General features: G+C 42.2%; 2 protein-coding genes across 3 annotated transcripts; both read left to right on the forward strand.

Annotated features, from left to right (window-relative positions):
* Window positions 1-1,190: 1,190 nt before the first annotated feature.
* Window positions 1,191-10,372, forward strand: stag3 (STAG3 cohesin complex component). Its single transcript, XM_079556736.1, has 31 exons — window positions 1,191-1,311; window positions 1,385-1,481; window positions 1,665-1,883; window positions 2,198-2,294; window positions 2,652-2,728; window positions 2,961-3,165; window positions 3,238-3,389; window positions 3,458-3,655; window positions 3,842-3,940; window positions 4,254-4,333; window positions 5,605-5,712; window positions 5,862-5,958; window positions 6,116-6,218; window positions 6,356-6,459; window positions 6,587-6,679; window positions 6,778-6,870; window positions 6,954-7,154; window positions 7,219-7,286; window positions 7,369-7,456; window positions 7,555-7,635; window positions 7,963-8,055; window positions 8,127-8,295; window positions 8,373-8,506; window positions 8,694-8,795; window positions 8,901-9,034; window positions 9,118-9,240; window positions 9,425-9,609; window positions 9,692-9,866; window positions 9,996-10,079; window positions 10,145-10,223; window positions 10,304-10,372. The coding sequence occupies exons 1-31, from the start codon at window positions 1,265-1,267 to the stop codon at window positions 10,349-10,351; spliced, it is 3,633 nt and encodes a 1,210-aa protein (XP_079412862.1). The 5' UTR covers window positions 1,191-1,264; the 3' UTR covers window positions 10,352-10,372.
* Window positions 10,373-11,102: 730 nt separating this feature from the next.
* mcm7 (minichromosome maintenance complex component 7) lies at window positions 11,103-17,602 on the forward strand. Of its 2 annotated transcripts, none has more exons than XM_079556881.1 (15): window positions 11,103-11,249; window positions 13,015-13,094; window positions 13,332-13,496; window positions 13,566-13,690; window positions 13,770-13,950; window positions 14,023-14,160; window positions 14,238-14,387; window positions 14,474-14,588; window positions 14,660-14,791; window positions 14,866-14,949; window positions 15,050-15,261; window positions 15,331-15,596; window positions 15,663-15,831; window positions 16,786-16,895; window positions 17,126-17,602. In XM_079556881.1, exons 1-15 carry the CDS (start codon window positions 11,219-11,221, stop codon window positions 17,349-17,351), a joined length of 2,184 nt encoding a protein of 727 aa, XP_079413007.1. In that variant the 5' UTR covers window positions 11,103-11,218; the 3' UTR covers window positions 17,352-17,602. The 2 variants fall into 2 exon arrangements, with proteins under 2 accessions (XP_079413007.1, XP_079413008.1); XM_079556882.1 differs by lacking the exon at window positions 11,103-11,249 and adding an exon at window positions 12,428-12,534.
* Window positions 17,603-18,943: the final 1,341 nt, after the last annotated feature.

Here is an 18,943-nt window from a genome sequence, read left to right on the forward strand (position 1 = left end):
TGTGAATCTGAGTCAAGCGAAAACAAGAAGCGCAACATTTAACCGGAAGTGAAGATTTCAAAATAAAATGCATTTCCGGAACCCGGTTAAAGCAGTACTAAGTAACGTGTTTACCTTAATAAATCCTTTTTGTCGTCCCTGTGGGGGTAATACAAGTGTTTATGGGATGATTGGAGGGTCTTTCATCTCCCCCTGGTGTCTCTGACCAGAAAACCATGTTTGCAACTTGACGCCCCCGGTCCGGAGAAAGCAATACACACTAGTGGAATCACGAAGAAGAAGCTAACATGCTAACGGGCAAAGCTAACTGCGGGCTAGCGTCACTTTAAACAGTATTTACAGCAAAGTTTGAGTGAACAAAAATATTTCCTTTGGATTGGATGCACAGTAACCCTCTCTCCCTTCGCCTTTCTTGTCGGCGTAGCATTTACTCTCCAAGACAATTAATAAGTTAAAAAATCGTAACTTGCTACGACACCTGCAGTTGCGCTTATGGCCTCTAGGGGGAAGAGTTACTTAGTACTGCTTTAAACAGAAGAAATATCCAGCGGTGAGTCCATGAAACAATTCAAAATACCGTAGCTCAAAAGTAAATCACATTATAAAGTATACAGTCAATGGTTTTATTTTGCGATCGTTTTGTGGAAGTTTTCGCGTTTTTTTCCCAGAAACGTCTTTACGCACGAAAATGCAAAGCGCCACAAGCCTGCCAGTTCCGTAGAATGTAATGGTAAAATCATGCAATTTGACCAAACATCTAAGTACGCAAAAAAAAGTTCCTCCCCAACTCGCACCGGAGCATTTTAGACCGAACACAACAAACATTTCGAGACGGAAGCCGATCCGCAGCTTTGGCGAATGGACGCGTTTTTTGCGCGCGTTTTCTATTAGGCTAGCGGCAAAACGATAACGAAGCTGTGAAGTAAAACTCTACATCGTTGATTTTGTAGCAAGGCACATTTTGACTCGTTTCCCTGAACTAATTTCCTTTTGTGTTGAGTAACAAAGCCACTCGCACGACAGGTACTGTATTTAGCATTTTAGCCGCTTTAGCTGTAGCTTGTGCGGTTAACATTGACCTTAACACTCCTCAGTTACTTATAATGTTTTCTAGATTTGATCGAAAACAACTATGGTTACAATCAGGGCTGTGTTGGGTCTCCACTTCAACAAACCTAGCTTTGATTTCCCGCATTTATAAGTGATTTTCAACAAAGTTATAATTGAACTTTTGGTTGTCAGACATTAGGTGATCCTCCCCAAGATGCCCCAACCAAGAGACTTCGCCGGTGGGGACGCTGATTGGGACAGGTAACACTATATTACACTGAAAATGTACAAAAACAGAAACATTCACGTACATGCATGCACCTCTGTCTTATAGTCTTGAGGAAGTGGACGACTTCTCAGACCCAAGAAGTGACTATGAGGATCAACTAAAAACAACCAAGCGTAAAAAGGCATCAGTGCCGGAGATAAAGGTAACAAAAGTTTGGATTAAACATGTGTTGTGAGTTGGATCAGTATTATTATTATTTTATTTATTTCTTTTACAATTCTCTTCTCTTAAATGAAATGGTGTGTTGCCTTGCTCCCACTGTCAGTTGGATCAATTCACCCAGTGTTCCCTACTGAGCTGCCCTTATGTCCCCTTTCATCCATAGCCACCGAAAAGATCCCGGCTTAAAGCTCCATCGAGGGGTGTGCCCAGTCCTACCGACAGCCCCACAACTACTGTGGACATCCCCCCGCAGAAGCCCTCTCGGGGAGCGGCCCGGCAGCAGATTTCTCCTCGGCCTCTTGCCAGAGCAAAGGACGGAAACCAGGGGATCAGTGCGGATGATCTCTATAACGCAGTGCTGTCCGGCAAGGGTGCCATGGTGGTAAGCAAAAGCAAACAACGTAAAATAGCAAAACTCCTGCTAAGTCAAGGGAAATTAGTCCATCAGAGCCAACAATGGAAGTGATTAGCGTGAGCTGTCAGTGGCTGATGGATGTGACTCCCTCTGTTACGTCCTTTTTTTATAAGTGAAAGAGGAGGGAAGTCTTTTTGGACCCTGAAGACCAAACCGGCAACTCCTATTTATTCCAACTTGGGGGGGGGGGGGGGGGAGATGGTCACAATATATAGATTTTTTATTTTGTAAATCCTCTTGTTGTGATGACTAAAAAAAACTTCTGCATCTGCCATTTTAAGGCGGTGGTGGACGAGTGGTTGGACACTTACAAGCCGAGTCGTGAGGCTGGACTTTTGGTGCTCATCAACTTCATTTTTCAGGCTTGTGGATGTAAAGGTCAGCCAAAAGGAGTCAAACTATTCTTGTAATGTGTACAGTTTTGTTTGAAATCTTACCCCTTAACTGAACCGAGCGCATTTCTCCAGTTCGGTTTTACTCAAATCTAAAAGCTTCTTGACTGGAGCGTACAGTTTATAGGCCAGTGTAACACCTCATTTAAAGCTAAGACCTACAAAACTGATCCAAACGTTTTTATTGTGTTGTTGGGTGAGGCCAAACTGGAGAAAATGTGCTCGGTTCTGGTGGGAGTTAAGAGATTAAAGTCGCCAATTTCATTCTTCTCCTCTGCTCTGTTGACTTAACTTTGCGTCTTTATTCATCTGAGATACTTGTGCCCTGGTCCTTTTCACGTAGGTGTGGTTACGAGAGAGATGTTCGACAGTATGCAAAACGCAGAGATAATAAGCACCCTCACCAAAGAGTTCAACGAGGTGAGAAGAAGATGATGATTCTTTACACTATTTCCACTTCATGCTGAATTCCCTCTTAGCAATAATCTACTCGAAATTATTGAAGTAAGCCATTTCACACCATCACATGCGAAAAGATTATAACAGTGGACGGGAAGGTTTATTTTCAGTTCTGTTTTCAGGGGCTGGAGTCAAATACACCAATTAATGATGCTGTGATAACAACAATGCCGTGCTCTATTTGATCTCTTAGGATTCGGTGAACTATCCGCTGTCCACCCCAGGGCCCCGGCTGAAGCGTTTCAAAGCCAGTTTGTGTGAATTTGCCAGGGTGCTGGTGCGGTCATGTCGGAACAGTCTCATTTATGACGAATATCTCTTTCCTTCACTCCTCGCTCTGCTCACCGGCCTGTCGGACTCCCAAGTCCGAGCCTTCAGACACACCAGCACTCTGCTCGGTACATATCCAAAATACTCGGGGACATGTAGAAGGTTTTTGCTTCTTCATCTTCTTGTTCTTTCTTTTATAGCCATAAAGTTGATGACAGAGTTGGTCGAGGTTGCCGCACACTTGTTCGTTCAGCAGCAGACCATTCAGCGGCGATATGACATTGAAAACAGTAAGACAGCGCGTGAAAAAGCCCCTGAAAGCCTAGAAGAGCTTCAGGCCACCCTTTATCAGGTACAAGATCTAAATCTAAAAATGTAAATACTTGACACAAATATACTGACTGCCCAAAATGTGTAAAGTTGCATGAAAATAGAGAGGAGCTGTCTTCTTTAATGAATGCAACGTTCCGCGGAGTGTTTGTGCATCGCTATCGGGACAAACTGCCTGAAATCCGCGCTGCTTGTATTGAGGAATTGGGAATGTGGCTGAAAACAGACCCTGAGGACTTCCTGAACGACGGCTGTCTGAAGTACCTGGGGTGGACCCTGCATGACAAGGTTTGAGCTCTAATGTATTCATCACACTGGGGAATAAATGATGTCTTCAGTCGACAAAACACACCAATAAATGTGGATTATTAAAGGGGTTGCACTGTTCAGTATCTGCAAATTAGATATCACAATCTTACTCACAAATGACGTGCGCTGTTGTGCTCAATATTTGTGATGTTCCTTCTGTTTCAGCAAAGTCCAGTGCGTCTGCAGTGTGTGCGTGCCCTGCAGGGACTGTACCAAGAAAAAGAGTTCATTGGTCGCCTGGAGCTTTTTACCAGCAGATTTAAAGTAAACCATCCCTATGGATTAGCCAGGCCCTTCATTTCACTGTTTTTGCCTCTGTCTCTATGTTTGTCTGTTTCAATCTATTGTTCAAGCTTTTGGTGTGTCTGACACTGTCTGCGCTGTTCTGATTTCTTTTGTCTGGGTATGTCTAGGAGCGTTAATTGCTGCCAATTACTGATGGCTAATAATCTCAGCACAAAACACAATCCGCTCTCTGAAGCCACATGTGCTGCTGCTGATAAAGGCTCTGCTCTTCTTCAGTGTGGAAGTATGTTTTGTGGAATAGCCTCTGCATATGTTGGTTGTGTGTGTTCAGGAGAGGATACTCAGCATGGTGCTGGACAAAGAAGCAGACGTAGCGTTGGAAGTGGTCAATCTGTTGCAGCTGATCCAACAGTGAGCTTTTTATGTCGAGTAGATTGTGTGGTACTGTTTGCTACAGGCAATGCAAGAATTCTCACAAAAGCAAAAATACTAAAAGCAAAAGTAAGGTTGTTTTACAAATGTTATTTTTTTTTATCATTCATTACAACAAAAGAACACAAACATATAGACTGACTACTAGTTAAGTTTTTGTTTATTTGAGCAGTATGCATTCTGCTCAAAAGGAGTGGGCTGAAGCAAGATTCAAATGAGTGCCTACCCCCAAACTCAATGCTATAAAGTTTTTCATTTAACTATACAAAAGGACTTTGTACAAAAGGAACAAACAAAGAACAACGGCAAAAATTGATTACTGTATGTGCACTCAAGATGGCATTTATCTTAAGTAAGATTACATAGCTGAATACTGTATACATTCCAAAAAAGGAGTAAAGCTAATTACAACGCAACAATGATAAAACTACATAATGAAGCCATAAGTAGCATTCACAAATACACAATGTTGTATAAATGCAACATTTACAGAATCAAACAAAATCTGGCCATACCGGTATGTACTTTAACCATTCTGACCAATATTCATTGTATCAATTTGTAGTTTCAACTTGAAAGTGATTCTTTCCTTTTATTAAAAAAATGTATATATAATGTCAATCCACTTGTTAACAGTGAGAATATCTTGAAACATTAACGAGTTATACACTTCCTTGCAGCTACCAATAAAACTCATCACATAAGTGGTTCCAGGAGGGGTCGATACAACATGAAACATAAAACATGTAACGCATTACTTAGATAAATAATAAACTATACGACTGTAAGGGCATATGTAAGAAAATTAATTCTCTCACTGTCGTCTGCAAATCATTTCCCAATCCTCTGAGTTTTACTTGTGTTTTAATTAACAATTTACTTAAGAATCAGGCAGATTATGATTAATTATGAGTCCCAAGAACACTGGCCCATTGCCTTGTCATGAGTAAAAAAAGAAATGACAAATGAAATTTAATTTTTTTTCTTCTCACAAAACACTTTACAGTATGTGCAATAGATGCATTTATTATGAAACATCGACTGTTTCATGCCTGTGATGGTGCTCTTTGTCATTTCCACTGCTGATTCACATTTGAGTCACGATTTTCTCAGGTTTTCTGTCAAGTTGCAACACTGACTCATTCTTTGGATGAACAACTAATGACTGGAATAAATAAATAAAGACTAAATAAATCCCTAATGAGCTGCAAGGATGTACCTGTTATATTCAGCCTGTTCTGTTCACACAGGAGCACAGAGGAAGGTCTGAAAGAGGAGGAATGTGGGCACATTTACCCTCTTGTTTACGCTTCCCATCGCGGTTTGGCATGTGCTGCCGGCAACTTCCTTCACCACAGGTTTACTTTCATCTATGTATTTGTTGTCAACCACATCACTGTCATTGTTAAGCACACTACAAAATGTATCATCACCACCTTTGAGCTGATCACAGTATTAAGTAAATTTACCTGTTCCTCTAATCTTATGCAATGTCTTTGTGCTTCAGAATGAAAATAATGTATGCTGAACAACAGCAGGAGAGTTTTAAGAGTGACAGTGCTGCCTTCATCCAGATGCTCATTGCTTTCTACATTCAGTGTGAAGTAAGATGGATCTGTCTTCATTAATCTATCCACACTACAGATTATTATGAAAATATCCCTTTGTTTGCCTTGTGCTCGCTTTAAGGTTGAGCTTTCCAAGCACTTGTTTTGGTCTTGATGCTTTTAATGATGCCTAATGGTTTCGTGTGTCGTGTAGTTCCATGAACATGGAGCATACCTGGTGGATGGCCTCTGGGATGTGGCTGGGTCTGAGCTGAGAGACTGGGAGACGATGACGGCATACCTGCTTGTAGAAACCGGTGAGAGTGCGACAATGTATCAGGTTATTGCAATGATTGCAGAGTCTAAAAATCAATGACATGCTCACCTGTTATGTTCCCATTGTATGTGCTGCCTCCCACTCTTTCCTGCATCGCTGCATCTCTCATAATGTCAGATATGACGGATGAGGAGGAGGGCGCTCTGATAGAGTTGATGGTATGTGCTATTCAGCGGGCATCGCAGGCTACAGCACCTGTGGGGAGGACACATGGAAAAAAGGTATAAACAACTTGGAATTTCCTTTCTATCCAGCACATATACTGTGCACTTTCTTGTTGAATGCAATAGATGTCTATTTACTGGAAACCTATATATATATATTAAAAAAATCACAACTTGAGTTTAGATTCTGAGTCAGAAGGATAAGAAGATCCAAGAGCAGGACAAAGGCCGCATCACTGCTCACTTTATTCCTTTACTTCCACAGTTATTGACAAAGGTAACGAGTATTATAGTTTCTACACATTTTTAAACCTATAACACAAAGTAAAAGATCTGTTGCCATTATTTGGTTATTGTTTCTTTCTTCCTTTACAGTACTCTGCAGATGCAGCAAAAGTGACCCTTCTTCTGAAAGTTCCTCTCTATTTTGACTTGGAGTTGCTCGGTAGTGCTCCACGCATGTCAAATGTAAATCAGACCACTCTCATTTAATAAAAGGGAAACCAAAGCAATCGTTTTATTTTACTATTGTGTACTTGTCACTCCTCCAGCATCTTGACCAGCTGCTGTCGCAGATCTGTGGGATTGTGGAGAAGCACACAGATAATGCTGTGTTGGAGGCATGTGCACATTTGGCCTGCAGTTTGTGCTCTGACCGTTATGCTTTTTCCACCCGAGCTCACACCACATTCAGTCAATTACTGGACACCCTTACAGACTGCTTCAACAGCTATTTGAATGAGCTACTGCAGGTAAAGAACATAAAGCCACCTGTAACAGGAGCAAGGTCTCGCTAATGGAGTGCTTTATTTGTAGGGCAGTGCTGATGATGATGACGTGTACAGTGCTGCAGTGGCTCTAAAGAGAATTGGAGCTTTGAGCTGGTTTGTTTTATTTTAGTCATATGGCTTTGATACAACAATTAATACCGAGTGTGCATACATCTGCATTGGTTTGCATTTTTAGTGCCAAAGATCCAACTGCCTGGAAGCTCTTTGATGGCTGCCTTCAGCTCCTCAGCAGCAGAATGGACACCATGCAGCTGGAAGTGGAGGTGGCTGTGCTCTCCGAACCAATTTTAGTGAAATTTGAATGAAATGCTTAAAAGTTTCACTGAATTATTAAATAAAATAACACTTTTTTTACTTGCAGCTCGTGACCTCTGCACTGAAATGTTCTGCTTTTCATTTGATGTGGGCCCAAGTCAATATTGTCAACTCTGCACCAAAGGAGGTGTTTGTCTGATGATTTGCTTATTCAGTGACGTATGTTTAAATGAGCTACATGTGCTCTTGCCTCACAGCTGACCCCTGACTCCCATGTATGTGGTTGTCATGGGTTGATCACCAGCTGCGCAGACACAAAGCAATCAGAAAAGCATCTTTTTTAGATACAGTCACAAGGCTACATAGGGAATGTGCTCTGTGTTTAACACCATTTACTTGGAAAACAAAAATAAAATGAATTTCTTTTGGATATTACAGTAAATTGTTATATTTTCATTAGACTTGACTTGAAACCACTGGCAATGATGTCAATAATAACTTTGTGTTCACACAGGCAGAAATGAAGATCCTAAAAAGAGAGGTCCGTTCCTTCTGTAGAGTCTGTCAGGCCTGTCTGTCTGTGGCTCAGGCTGAGATCAGAGATCAGGTGAGGCATTTTCAATCTGGAAATGATTTTCAAATATGGATGTAGTAGTTAACCCGGTACGTTGTTTCCAGGCGTTTGAGTTGCTGTGTGACCTGCTGCTGCTGTTCAGTGAGACATCTGCGAGCTCAGAGCCAGCGCTGCAGATGCTGGTGCACCTGCCCTCGGACTCCCTGCGCTCAGAGATGGCTGCTTATCTCCTGGATTATGTATTCTCTGACTCTGATGAAGAGGAACTTAATGGCATGTTTTATCTGTTAAAATTACAATGATCAAACAATGCTCTGATAATTTTTTCATTAGTATTTTTGTTATCTCAGGAGAAAAAGATGATGAGTTGAAGATAACCCAGCTTCAGAGAAAGCGCAATCATTTGGCTGGTTACTGCAAACTGGTCATCTATGGAGTTTTGGACCTTTCTGCTGTAACGATTGTCTTCAAACACTACAGCAAGGTGTGGGAAATATCAGGGTTAATAGAGGCCACTTATTATCACTTATACTTGGGTTTCAAGGAGCATATGGTACTGTATGTAAGAGGGTGGTGTGGTGTTGTATTCGACAAAACGTTTAAATACAAACTCCAACAAGCACGGATGACTATAAAAATAGATTAGTTTAATGACATTTTCTCTCCCCCAGTTCTTCAAAGACTACGGTGACATCATTAAGGAGACTATAAGCAGGACTAAGCTCATCAGTCCTGTGCAGAGTGCGAAGACCCTTGGCCTGAGTCTGCAGCAGGTAATCCTTCTCTGTAATGACAGCGGTAATAAGTGCAGCTTATATTTATTATTTATTATCACATTTCTACCAGTTTTTTAATAGTACGTGTTTGTGTTTTCATAGTTTTTCTCTGAGATGCTGACAGAGGACCGCAGCAGGCAGGATCTTGGTGAGATTCGTGATCTTGCCAAAAGGCTCGCCATGAGCTTTGGTATTGATCTGCATCGTGCCAGCAAACCACTGGCTGCACTGCACATGTGAGCAAAATATTAAGTCAGATGTTTGCTTGGTTGTTTTTTAATAATAATGTAGTTTTTGACCTCTAAACGTTGTTTTTTAGGGATGGTATACGCTTTGCGTTCCGCGCCTCACAAGAAGAAGAGGAAGAACTTCAGAATGTGCCTTTTCTCGAGGTCCTCAGCGAGTTTAGTTTCAAGCTGCTGCCGAAGGGCCGCGCCGAGCTGTTAGTACACACACTAACTTTTAACTTTATGATCAAAATGTGATATTGTAAGTGATGATGACAATGCCTTACTTATATAATACCATTATCATAAAACAAACCAATAAAAAAACCACACAATAAAACACAATAACAGACTGGGCGCAGCTTTGACCTGACCTACACTTCTCATCCCTCATTTCAGTGCCTCCTTTCTAAAATCAGTGTGTCCTGAGACTGCCCTCTCCTGGTCATCTGTCAGACTGTATCAGCGGTCTTTGGAGGCTCGATCCAGTTCCAAACCCAGGGAACAGGAAGGCGGGGAGCAAAGTGGAGCGGTTTCTACACATAACAGCCCTGTGCCAAAACGCAAGAGAACCTCCGCAAGAGGTATGCTGCATTACAATTATAAAAATTAAAACAAAAGGTGCTGTTACTGAAAAATTATAACTTCCCTGATCGATGAATACAGCATCAGCGTTGGACAGCAGCAGTGTCCACACGTTTCAGCTCACTCCAACCCTCACCTCCACTGTCCAGAAACAACCTGCAAATGGCCTGAGAACTGGGGAAGTCAGTCCACAGTCCGATATCAGCGGCGGCAGCATCTCAACTGAGAAACAATCTGAGGAAGAGTTTTCACCTACGTATGCTCGATTTTAAATGATCTTACTTGATCTTGCTTTTAATCTTTTAAGTTTGTTTTACTGTGATTTTGCCTATTGCAAGTAAATGTTTTTAATGCAATCACTTTGTGATACCTTGTTAATACGTAGGTCTCAGATGAAAGCAGTATTTGAAAACAAACGGCGCCACCCAACCCAGAGCGCCTTGGAAAAGATTGACTCTCACCTCACTTGGTAAGACATACGCTGGAAGTTTTCACTTGTTTCATTACAAAAGGATGAAACAGCTGTCTTTTTAGGCTGTCCCTGATTGATGAAAATGAAGAAGAGGAGCCTGTTATTGAGGATTTTGAAAGCGACGCTGACCAAGACACTGAGGTACAAAAGAAAAAAAATATTAAACTATAATCCTACATAAAGAGCCATTGAGGTGAATCAGTGCTTTTTTTTCCCCTCAGCTGTCAAACCGACCAACACCAAGTGTCCTTGACGAGCTTTTTGACTAACAGAGTCTTTTGACATTGTGGAATTCTTTGAGTATTTCTAAATTTGCTTCTGTAGCACATGTTCATGTTTGACTTTTGGATTTTGTTGATTGATTTGTTCAGCTTACAACATTTACAGGCCTATTAAGTTTGATGAAAATCAGTGAGCAATGCATGCCAATTAGTATGTGCCATGTAACACGTTATGATTAAATGTTTTCTGACCGATATTGTTTGTCCACATTGAGCCTGTTGTTGAGCAATTTAAATAAACGTAAATGTCATTAATGTTCTGCTTTTACTTGATGGGTTATATTTAAATAGAATAGTGTTGCTTCATAACTACTTAGAGCAGTTTTACACTACAGTATTTTTTACTTCTATTTAATTATTATTTAATTTAATTAATTATATTATTTTCTTTAGAATTATTTTTATGGGATTTTCTTTGTAAATATTTAGATATTTTGGTCACAACTTTTTACTTCTACTTGAGAAAAAAAAAACATTACTTAAATATTTTGTCACCTCGACCCATCCTCGACCCCCTCTGCTTATGACGTCATGATATATTTCTGAAAACCAGCTTTTTTTTCCGCCCAATACTTTCGCGCCAACCGTGATAAAGTTGCGGAAGTGACTGAACACACGTGACATAGCTTTGCCATCACTTTCCCGCCACCAGAAAAACCCGCCTCTTTTTGCTGAATGAAGCCACGCGATTGGCTGCGGGACACGTCAGCCTGGCGCCACTTCTCAGTCTGCTGCAGGGAGGACTTACGTGAATGAGTGTCGTCTTGTCCATGTTGCCGGCTTAAAACTAACTATTTCATCAACTTTCTGTTATTTTTGCACCGCTCCAACAGCATTTTCACCCACTCAACAGCTATGGCTCGTAAGGATTATGCGGCAGAGAAAGGTAATGTATTTGCTTTATTAATTTCATAGTTGCATGGCAGCAACAGGTTTCCTCCATTGACAAATCCCGATGCGCGATAGTGTGGAAGAGAAAGAAAGACACGAAAATATGCACAGTTTGTACACATGTCGCTGCAGCATGTGCTCAGGTAGAAGACTTATAATAGAATACTTAACTTTGAAGTCAAGGGTCAGTTTTACTTTTTGTTAGATTGATCAAAGTTAAATTGACTTGCCAAGTTAATGGCTTTTATCTTTCACACTGGGTGTATTTTTGTTATTTGTCCAAACCTACTCCTCAGTTTCTTGTGTAACTCTGTTTGAGTGGAGGACAACGCAGTGACCCGGATGGATGTTCTTAAACAAAGGAGCAGGCGCCACTGTGTAGCCACATGTCCCAACAGTGTCTGTTCGTTTAAAGACGTAGAAAAGGTCGAATCACATCCAATTCTTATTGTTGTGCCCAGTCGAGAAAACTTATAGCCCCGACCGGCGTCTCAACACTAACTCTAACGAAGTGGTTGAGCTTCACTGAGATCACGGGGCAACAACAAGGCTTCACACAGAGTCGGTTTACTGTGCGGACAATGATGACTTTTCTGAACTGCATGCAGTCTTACGTTTGCGGCCAGTAAAGTTTTATCAGCTCGGCCTCTAATGCAGCTCTTCACAACAAAGAGTCTTTGGATGTCCACAAGGTTTATCTTAATTAAAAATGTTTCATTGCTTCACTTTGTAACATGTGCTGCAACTATGGGGGTTCAGTTGTCTTCATGCAGCTAAATCGTTGCAATGTTGGGTCTTTTTCGTGAGGTCGGGTAAAATGGGGTCACTGTGGGAACCCCTGCTCCAACAGAGTCAGAAACGTAGACATGTGGTCTCTGGACAGCCGCTATTTCACGGGTGATCACTGACCATCATGTTATTCGTACATTAAGTATGTATACTTTGTGGGAACTGTGTGTATTCGTTTATAATGAACCTGACGTAATAAAGGCAGTTCTTACACTTCGAATCGAAGCAATTGCAATAAATCGAGTAAAATATGTAGGCATTTAAAAAAAATACATCCACCACTCCGGCCTCCTACAATATTACAATGTATTTGTGAATGTGACAAAACGGATCCGTGATTTACATAAGGACTACTTTTAAAAGCGGAACCGCCGCGGAGGGATATTGGTTTTGGTGTGGCGAGGCACAAAGCCATGTGCTGCTTTGTTTACAATAACATCCTCGAGCAGAGAAATAATAAAGACGAGCTTATTAGCCCAGACTGCCTCAAAGTAAGTAGATTATTCGCGCTGTTCTTTAGAAAGCGCCGGTGTTGGCCTATGTAGTGGAAATGGGATTTGTTGTTGGTTTTGTAGTTCTTTCGGGAAGTGCGGATATCTTTTTGAAAATGGACACTGAACGGAGTGCGTCTGTTGTGTTTACATTGCCACATAAGGTATTTTTTTGCTACATAGTGGGGGTTTTATGGCCGTAAACCGGTGGAAGCGTGTATTCTACAAAAAACAAAGTGTATAGTGCATCAAGGGCTGTTTACGCTACGCCAAAGGTAATAGTGACTCATCGAGATTACAGGATGCCATGTTACTCAACAAAGGGGGTCGTAGCAGGACAACAAACGATACTGGTGTATAGGCCCACTGCCCACGGGCTGGGCTCTGAGCAATTGTTTGACTTCTTTTAAAGGATTATAGAATAAAAATGGTTAATGTAAAACTGTCTCTTGTGTTAAGTAAAATATTGTGTATTTCCAGATAAGCTCAAAAGGTTCCTGCAGGAGTTTTACACAGAAGATGATAATGGGAAGAAGCAGTTCAAATATGGAGCACAGCTTGTGAGTACAGTTTTTCTTTTTTTGTTATTATGATTAGACATTCGAACATAAAGAAAAATGCCATTGTCTTTATCTGAAAATCCTTCAGAAATCTGTACAGTATGCTTTAGTGTCCAGTGAGACTCATTGCCTTCCCATGGCCTTCACGTTTTATGGATTGATTTTATTCTTGTAATGTTTAACTGTGAAGCGCTTTGAATTACCTTGTGTATGAATTGACCAAGCCTGTGTCTGCAGGTGGCACTGGCCCACAGGGAGAAGGTGTCCCTCCATGTGGACCTGGATGATGTGGCCGAGGAAGACCCTGATCTGGTGGAGAGCATATGTGAGAACGCTAAACGCTACAGTGGCCTGATTGCAGAGGCTGTTCATGAGTTGCTGCCAGAGTACAAGGAAAAAGACGTATGTGTGTTTGTTGCTGTGCTTCAATTCTGTTGTTGGGGAAATTGTTTGCTAATAACACTTTTTCAGGTTGTGGCCAAGGACTCGTTGGACGTGTACATTGAGCACAGGCTGATGATGGAGCAAAGGGGCCGTGATCCAGCAGACACGCGGGATCCCCACAACCAGTACCCACCGGAGCTTATGAGACGATTGTATGTACAAATTAAAAATCTTTCAATGTTTTCTCAAGCACGTTTCACCATAGATAAACATAAATCATTTTGTTCCCAGTGAGGTGTATTTCAAGGCTCCCAGCACTGGTAAACCTAAAGTGGTGCGGGATGTGCGGGCCGACAGCATTGGGCAGTTGGTGACTGTCAGAGGCATTGTGACCCGAGCCACAGAGGTCAAACCAATGATGGCTGTTGCGACCTACACTTGTGACCAATGTGGTGCTGAGACCTATCAGCCTGTAAGGATCCATAGGACACGTAACTTATTTGGCTGTTCCTATACATTCCTAATGAAACGTGTCTCCCCTCAGATCCAGTCGCCCTCTTTTATGCCCCTTGTTATGTGCCCCAGCCAAGAGTGTATCACCAACAAATCGGGAGGCCGCCTCTATCTTCAGACCAGAGGTTCCAAGTTTGTCAAGTTCCAGGACATAAAAATTCAAGAACATGTAAGAATATTTACAGTATCACGTTGAACCGGTAAAGTAATGGTCACTTTGTAAATGCCATCTTGATGTTTTTAAAGAGTGACCAAGTGCCTGTGGGTAATATTCCAAGGAGTATGACTGTGTTTGCACGAGGAGAAAACACTCGTCTTGCCCAGCCCGGTGACCACGTGGCCATCACAGGAGTCTTTCTCCCAATGCTGCGTACTGGCTTTGCTCAGGCCACTCAAGTAAGATTATATTCTCTACAAACGGTCAGCTTTTATAATCGCAACAGTCTATTTAATAAGAATGTTTTGTGTTTTTTTAATGATAGGGTCTTCTGTCGGAGACATATATGGAGGCGCACAGCATCATACTCATGAACAAGACGGAGGATGATGAGCTTGGCAATGAGGAACTGGGCGAGGAAGAACTGCGTAGCATCACAGGTAGGAGATTGTGCACTGAAGTCTAGATGAAGTTTGTGCATGTAATCTTTCAAATTATATCTGTTTTGCAGACGAAGGCTTTTATGAGAAACTTGCTGGATCAATTGCACCAGAAATCTACGGACATGAGGATGTCAAAAAAGCGTTACTACTTCTGCTTGTGGGAGGTGTTGAGCAGGCGCCAAAAGGCATGAAGATAAGAGGTGGGCTTGGCTGATGGTTTTATTAGAGATAATTTAATGTTTCAAGCATTTTTACTAAAATCACTTGTTTTTAGGCAACATCAACATCTGTTTGATGGGAGATCCAGGAGTGGCAAAGTCCCAGCTGCTGTCATACATTGACCGTTTGGCTCCGCGAAGTGAGTAGTGTGAATCCCTTTTCCCTTTTAATGTTACAAGTACTGACTTATGTGAGCCATCAAACTCCTCAATACTAAAGTGTGACCAATCTGATTCCAGGCCAGTACACAACGGGGCGAGGCTCCTCTGGCGTAGGTCTGACGGCTGCAGTAATGCGCGATCCTCTCACTGGAGAAATGACTCTGGAAGGTGGTGCTTTAGTTCTTGCTGATTTGGGCGTCTGCTGCATTGATGAGTTTGATAAGATGGCCGATGCTGACCGCACAGCTATTCATGAGGTCATGGAACAACAAACGATTTCTATTGCAAAGGTATGGGTTGTGGGATTACCTCGATGTACCACATTAAACCTCAAAATTAACGCGTTTGTGATTTTGCAGGCTGGGATCATGACCTCCCTGAATGCTCGCTGCTCTATTCTAGCTGCAGCTAACCCTGCTTATGGTCGCTACAATCCAAAGAAAACCATTGAGCAGAACATCCAGCTGCCAGCTGCTCTGCTTTCCCGTTTTGACCTCCTGTGGTTGATCCAAGATAAACCAGATCCTGACGCTGACCTGCGTCTTGCCCAGCACATTACCTATGTCCATCAACACTCACGGCAGCCACCCACTCACTTCACTCCTATTGACATGAAACTCATGAGGTAGGTCAGATATAACGCAGCTCTATAACACAGAAAGACCATTTGTAACACTTTATGTTTTATTAGGCGTTACATTGCTCTTTGTAAGAAGAAGCAGCCTGTGGTGCCCGAGAACCTGGCGGACTACATCACTGCCGCTTATGTTGAGATGAGGAAAGAGGCGCGTGTTAGCAAAGACACCACCTTCACGTCTGCTCGTACTCTGCTATCCATTTTGCGCCTTGCTACTGCCTTGGTAAGATTTCTTTTTTTAAATAGTTTTCATTAACTTTTTGTGGCTTTTACTGGATTTGTTTTCCCTCCAGTGTGTGATAAAGTGCTTACAGTGCAGGTAGCATTATTGGATTCTACTGCAGTGTGAGCACTTCTTTCATACATTGGAGACAGCTCTACAAGCTGCCTGTTAGGCCCCTGGCTGCTAAAAGTGCTGTTTGTGCAGGTAGTAACCTCCCCTACTGCAAAACCAGCACTTCAGGCAGACTGGTGTGACTGACTGCTTCCACAAGAGGGCAAACCCCAGCTGTGTGCATAAGTGAAGGTTTGACAAAGATGAAAACGTCTCTTCCATATGCACACCATTGTTTTGACTTCGTAGACAAAACATTGTTGAGCCGTCATCAATACTGGGCTGTTTTAGTGCTACAGATGTTTTGCCTCACGTGTAAGACGCTTCGTCAATGACTAATCTCCTAGCAACAGGCTGATTACATGTCTATGGGTAGTACCAATAACGCGTTCAAACTCCCTGTACTGGAGCTGTATGTTTTTGCTGATCATTTGTAGCAATCCACTACAGACACAGGTGTAAGAAATGTATTTTATATTTGACAGTCCTGAGAATAAGAACATACAAAAATGTTAAATAGGTTTTGACCAATCTGGCCCTGGTCAGCTTTGCAGGGTGGGCAGTCAGCCTGTTTGCTTTAGGAGCAGCTGTGCAAACCCATGCAAAACTGATCATGGTTGGAGCAATCGGCACATCATGAACTATAGTTCTATATTCTTATGGAAATGTGTGGAGACTAGCTGGTGTTGAGAGGCGGAGACTTGGGCAATTGCTGACCATCATCGAGGGCATTGCACTTGTCTCGGTCTGACAGTGCCGGCACAACGCGACTGAAGCAGTCTGCTTAAATTTGAGTTGAGATCTAAACTGTCAAATACCACCTCTTTATTGTGTTGTCATCAGGCTCGGCTTCGTATGATGGATGCAGTGGAAAAGGAAGATGTTAATGAAGCAATGAGACTGATGGAAATGTCCAAGGATTCACTCCAGGCTGACAAGTCCACTTCCACGAGGTGTGTTATACACTTGTGTATTTGCGTTGAGTTCCATAACGAGTCACAGGATGCCCTCGACTAGTGGCTTTATGAGCCTCTCGTATTTGGTTTCGTTAGAGTTTCTGTATCCTGGAGGAAGCAGTAAATGGTTTTACTGGCAGTAGTTCACACGGTAGCCAGACAACAGCTCAGACCAAAATATGAAGATCTAGTCTAAATCAATACTTGTTTCCCCGCTCTGTCTGTAGGACGCAGCGACCTGCCGACGTAATCTTCTCCTTGGTGAGGGAGCTGGCCACAGAAGGCGTGGCAGGGCGTGGAGGTTCTGGAGGAGTGGTCCGGATGGCTGAAGCGGAGCAGAGGTGCATCTCACGAGGCTATACTCCAGCTCAGTTCCAGGAAGCTTTGGAGGAGTATGAGGAGCTCAATGTGTGGCAGATCAATCACACCCGCACACGCGTCACCTTTGTTTGAAGAGTTGGAACTGTGTGCTGACTACAACCTGAAGAACTTTGAAAATGGATTCACGTTCACAACAATACTTTTTTTTCCCCCTTTCGATTGTGCGGAATTATGGGAGCATTTTATATCTTCTGCAAGAATCGTGTTAGTTAAAATCAAATGCAAGTCATACAATTGTAAATATGTATTCCACTAAAACTTAGTTCCTGCTTTTGTTAGGTATTCCTGTATATTTTTAATGGATTTGGGCTGAAAGGAGACATTGAGCCTTGTATTGTGACAGATGGTTATAATAAATTGATGGTTCAATTACACTGCCTATTTTTCTTGAAATAAGGTTAAAGCTGAAGTGTGCCATGCGAGTCTCTGAACACCTGGTTTGTTCCTGCAGTAGCTCCCAGCAAAACTGCTGCACCCACTTAGAGTTTATGTCCTAACTGTAAAACCTGCAACGTAATAATTTGGTACAATTTACAGCATTTTTGTGAAATCTGTTTTCTGAAGTAGATTGCAGGCTCGTCATTTTCTGTTAATATAAATATTTTTATACATGGAGTCAACATTTGAGCCGTAACAATGTATTGTCCCCAGGCGGATGACCAATGTAGGATTAGTATCTTAGTAGTTCTTTAGGTTAATGCACAAGGCGGTCACAGGCTTGATACAGTTTGAGTTGTGACTTGCTCATTGTCTGGAGTTCTTATTGGAGTTGATTTCTTATTGCCTGCAAGAACAAACAATTTTAAATATTTTATTGTATTATTGCACTTTACTACATAGTGTTATGTGTATAATTGTACTTTTATTCCCTTCAGGGGGTCACATAACTGTCCTGGGACTACAGATGAAAAATAGCCCTTTGGCTAAATCTGGCATATTTACATGTATATTAACATGCACTGCCCTTATAATAAATACATTTAATTAAACAATCGGCACAGGCATCACAAAAATTCTGTAGTGCTGAAAGTGCCCCATCTGAAATGACATTAAACCAGATCAGCAGATGAAAGGCCGAACTGCTATTGTCAATACTGCTGCGTGGTGCATTTACGTCTGTTTTTGTGTGTATATATATAAATATAGGAGGAAAAGACCACCCTCCGCGGGCGGTCTCTTTTTTTTCCCCTCCAAGTTCGGGTCCTCTACCAGAGGCCTGGGAGCTTGAGGGTTCTGCGCAGTATCTTTGCTGTTCTTAGAACTGCACTTTTCTGGACCGAGATGTCTGATGTATTTCCTGGGATCTGCTGGAGCCACTCCTCCAGTTTGGGGGTCACTGCCCCGAGTGCCCCAACGACCACAGGCACCACTGATGCCTTCACCCTCCAGGTTTTCTCCAGCTCTTCTCTGAGCCCCTGGTATTTCTCTAGTTTCTCGTGTTCCTTTTTCCTGATGTTGAAGTCGCTTGGTATTGCTATATCGACCACAACGGCTTTCCTCTGCTCTTTGTCCACCACCACAATGTCCGGTTGGTTCACCATTACCATTCTGTCCGTCTGTATCTGGAAGTCGCACAGGATCTTGGCTCGGTCATTCTCGACCACCTTTGGAGGTGTTTCCCACTTTGACCTTGGGGTTTCTAGCCCATATTCTGCACAGATGTT

Source organism: Gobius niger (assembly GCF_951799975.1).
Source record: "Gobius niger genome assembly, chromosome: 5".
Lineage (NCBI taxonomy): Eukaryota > Metazoa > Chordata > Actinopteri > Gobiiformes > Gobiidae > Gobius > Gobius niger.